Genomic DNA, 3,617 nt, shown 5'->3' on the forward strand with positions numbered 1-3,617 from the left:
AAATGACCTTCTGATTGCTTCAGACAAAGGACTCGTTTCTGTACTTGTTTTATTAGATCTTAGTGCGGCGTTTGACACAATTGACCATCAAATTCTGCTACGGAGACTGGAACATTTAATTACACACTAGATACACGCTGTAACAAACTGGAAATGGTCAGACGCACTAATAGATTGCAACAGATTTGAAAAAGACAGATTGTTTGTTTTTGTTTTGTTTTAATTCAATTTTTTCACTCTGTTGTCAATTACACACAGGTACGAACACACGCACAAACAGGACCTATACAGGGGGGAGTTAATAACAGGGCTAACTGAAGAGAAACACAGTATTACAGTAGGGAATCTACTTGAAAAGACATCAATTAAAGTGTGTAAGCTTCCATTTAATTATTTAAGAGTAACAGGAATAATGGAGTGAATTTAGTTTTTTTTTGTCTCCTGCGAATTTACTGCTTCACACTCCAGTCCAGGAGGTGGCGGAAATGCGCCTGAAAGCTGCGTTGCCAACCGCCATTAAACTCGAAGAAGAAGAAGGAGGAGGCGCAGAAGATGAAGAATAAGCTAAACAATACCAGCGTTTGCTCCGATAGGAGGAAAAATTGTGGACAAAGCGTCTTTGTGCTGCTGTAAGAACCCGTTGATGAGCGGAAAGGGAAAAATGCGCATTGTCACTGACGGAACTTTAACAGTGTGACACATCCAGCGGCAAACAATGCAGACGTTAGCTCCATGAATGTATGGGATTAGCTGTGAAATGGTAGTGTAGTTGTTGTGTAGAAAAGTCACTTTCACTTATAATTAGACGACAATGTGTTCAGTTGAGTCTTTGAGAGAGTTTGTCAACGAGCGACTAACTGCTGCTGCTGAAGAAATATTGGGAGTTTTTCAAAGAACCATCGTCGAGTACGAGGAAGAGATCGATCGTCAGCGCAGACTGTTGGATATCGTTTGGAAACCCGAAATACAGTCACACAGGACAGGTGGGTGAAAGTTAATTAGTACCAATTTACTCGCATGTCAGCTTTTTCTTCTTTACCATGACATTAGTATCCTGATTGTTTTGTTGTGTGTCCCTCCAGAGCTCCCACAGCAACATGTGTGTAAGGAGGAGGAGGTTGTCCCTGAGCAGCAGCTCTGTATTGAGGAGAGGAAGTGCAGTGTGGACCAAGAGGAGCCAGAGCCTCCAGAGATTAAAGAGGAAGAGGAGGAAGTGTGCAGCAGTCAGGAGGGAGAGCAGCTTGTAGTGAAGCAGGAGACTGATGGCTTTATGTTGACTCCTGCTGATGAGGAAAGTGAGCACAGTGAAGATCAGACTCTGGACTTCATTCATGATGACACTCAAAGTGCAGCAGAGAAAGAGTCTGTGGTCAACATACCATTTGTAAACTATGTGATACCAACCACCAGTGACCACCAGCTGCTCTCTCACAGCTCTCATGTTGAGAGCCAATATCGGGAAGGAGGACATCATGAAATGGATGGTCTCAGTAACAATGATAACAACTCTGCCATGTCCAAGATTCACCTCAGCACTTACACAGGTGAAAAATCTTTCAAATGTGACACTTGTGGAAAAGCTTTTCAGTACAAGTATAACTTAAATACACACTTGAGAAGCCACACAGGTGAGAAGCCGTTTACCTGCAACACATGTGGAACAGCTTTCAGATACAATAGTAGCTTGTTCGCCCACATGAGAATCCACACAGGTGAGAAGCCATTTCCTTGCACAACATGTGGGAAAGCTTTCAGATATAAATGTCACCTAGAAAACCACATGAGAATCCACACAGGCGAGAAGCCGTTTACCTGCAAAACATGTGGGAAAGCTTTCAGACAGAGTAGTGAGTTGAGTGTTCACATGAGAACACACACTGGGGAGAAGCCGTACCTTTGCAATACCTGTGGGAAAAGATTCAGTGACATATCAGCAATAAAAAGTCATGTTAGAATCCACACAGGGGAGAAGCCATATACATGCACAACATGTGGGAGAGCTTTCGGACAGAAAAGTCACCTGAATGTCCACATGAGAACACACACTGGTGAGAAGTCATAACTTTGCAAGACCTGCAAGAAATTACACTTTGATGTGTCTCAATTGGAAAGGCATATAAGACCTCATACAGACAAGTGGCCTTGTGTTTGTAAAACATGTTGGAGATGAATCAGTTCTGGTTCATGGTCAAAACACACAAGAACTCATGGAAGTGAGGAGTTACATGTTTGCAGCACTTGTGGGTAAAGTTCTACTTAAATCACACTAAGTTTTTTTAAAATCTCTGTTGCACCCTGAGTGCATAATTTCTCAGTAGTGTAGATGCTGTGGTCCAAACTTTGTGTGGTAAAAATCTAAATCAAAAAAGTTGTCATATTAGCAAGAAATCCACTATGGTGGACATTTAATTCCAGCTCACGGCTGTTTCAGCAGCAACACAAGACAACAAATAATTATAATAACACAGCTTTTTATTGTGAAGATTTAAGAATATCAGATTCACCCTGAAGTCTAAAGCTGTTAGATGTTTCTGTTCATCAAGGCTGCAGATGGGTGTGACTGACATTAAAAGTAAAAGTAGTAATAATGAAGAATGGTTCTTTTCTGAGTGTTAAGTTATAACATGTAAGATGTGTCTTAATGTTGCAGCTCATCAGCTGGAGGTCAAGATAAAGTATAATTTGATACTGTTTGATCAGAGGAGCTGCTATATATTGAATAAATGTGTAAGCAGTGGAGGAACCAAACTAATGGTACTTAAGTGCTTAATGTGTGACATTGATTGTCCTCAGATGGCCATGATTGCATGCAAATTCGTCATATATGTGAAGTCTTGAACACTTCAAATAAACATAAAAATATAATCAATTTTGAGGTTTTCTTTGATTACTTTACCTTTATGCTGCACATATTTCTATTTACAGGAAAATGGACTTTTCAGGCCACTAGATATACTTGATAGCTAAAGTTACTTTCTGCTGATTAGAATCTTAACATACAAAAACTAATAGTGGGGTTATTACATTTGATGCCTTGTTGAACTATCCATCAGTGTGTGAACCAGGCAAAATATGAAATAGCCTCAGTAACACTACAAGGCCATTGCGTATATGAGTTCTTTCAAGTTTCATACTTTAAATTACATTTTTTTGGGAGTAAATTTCTACATTTTCTAAAGTTGTGAAAGCCTGTGATATTTTTCTTCTTCAGACCCCTGCAAGTATGTTTTGTTTTGTTAAAATGATTGTGAAATACCTCAAAAAGACATCAGTAAAATATGGTTATCAGAGAAAATTACAATTTCTCTTTGACATGAAGTAGGAGAGCTGTACAAGCACACTGACAGCGGAAAGGGTTTTTCCCACAAATCATCATTTTAAACTTGTGACATTAAATCGACCTAGACCTTTCTGGATATCTGTTCATTGTTAAAGGGAAATTTCGGTTTATTTCAACCTGTCTCCTATCGTCCTAAATTTGTTTCAAGTGACTAGTGACATAAAAATAATAGTTAGCATGTTAGCCGTTAGCCTAGATACAGCCGGGGCGCATAGTAGCATCAGACCTGTTGAAACGTAATTGAACGGGCAACCTTCAAGTGCAAAGTTAGTCCACT

General features: G+C 39.7%; 2 protein-coding genes across 3 annotated transcripts in view; both read left to right on the top strand.

Annotated features, from left to right (window-relative positions):
• The window catches only part of LOC126385580 (zinc finger protein OZF-like), a 22,997-nt gene that overhangs the window by 4,100 nt on the left and 15,280 nt on the right, over positions 1-3,617 (top strand). The window lies entirely within an intron of this gene.
• Positions 463-3,617, top strand: part of LOC126385585 (zinc finger protein OZF-like) — a 15,252-nt gene continuing 12,097 nt past the window's right edge. Inside the window, exons 1-2 of one of the 2 annotated variants that reach the window (XM_050037382.1) lie at positions 506-983; positions 1,083-2,865. In XM_050037382.1, coding sequence (XP_049893339.1) covers positions 812-983; positions 1,083-2,062 — 1,152 coding nt within the window. In that variant the 5' untranslated portion in view covers positions 506-811 and the 3' untranslated portion in view covers positions 2,063-2,865. Of the gene's footprint in view, positions 984-1,082; positions 2,866-3,617 lie in introns of those variants that run through there. The other variant, XM_050037383.1, reaches the window with a different exon arrangement.

The sequence above is a fragment of the Epinephelus moara genome, chromosome 24 (genome assembly GCF_006386435.1).
Source record: "Epinephelus moara isolate mb chromosome 24, YSFRI_EMoa_1.0, whole genome shotgun sequence".
NCBI lineage: Eukaryota > Metazoa > Chordata > Actinopteri > Perciformes > Serranidae > Epinephelus > Epinephelus moara.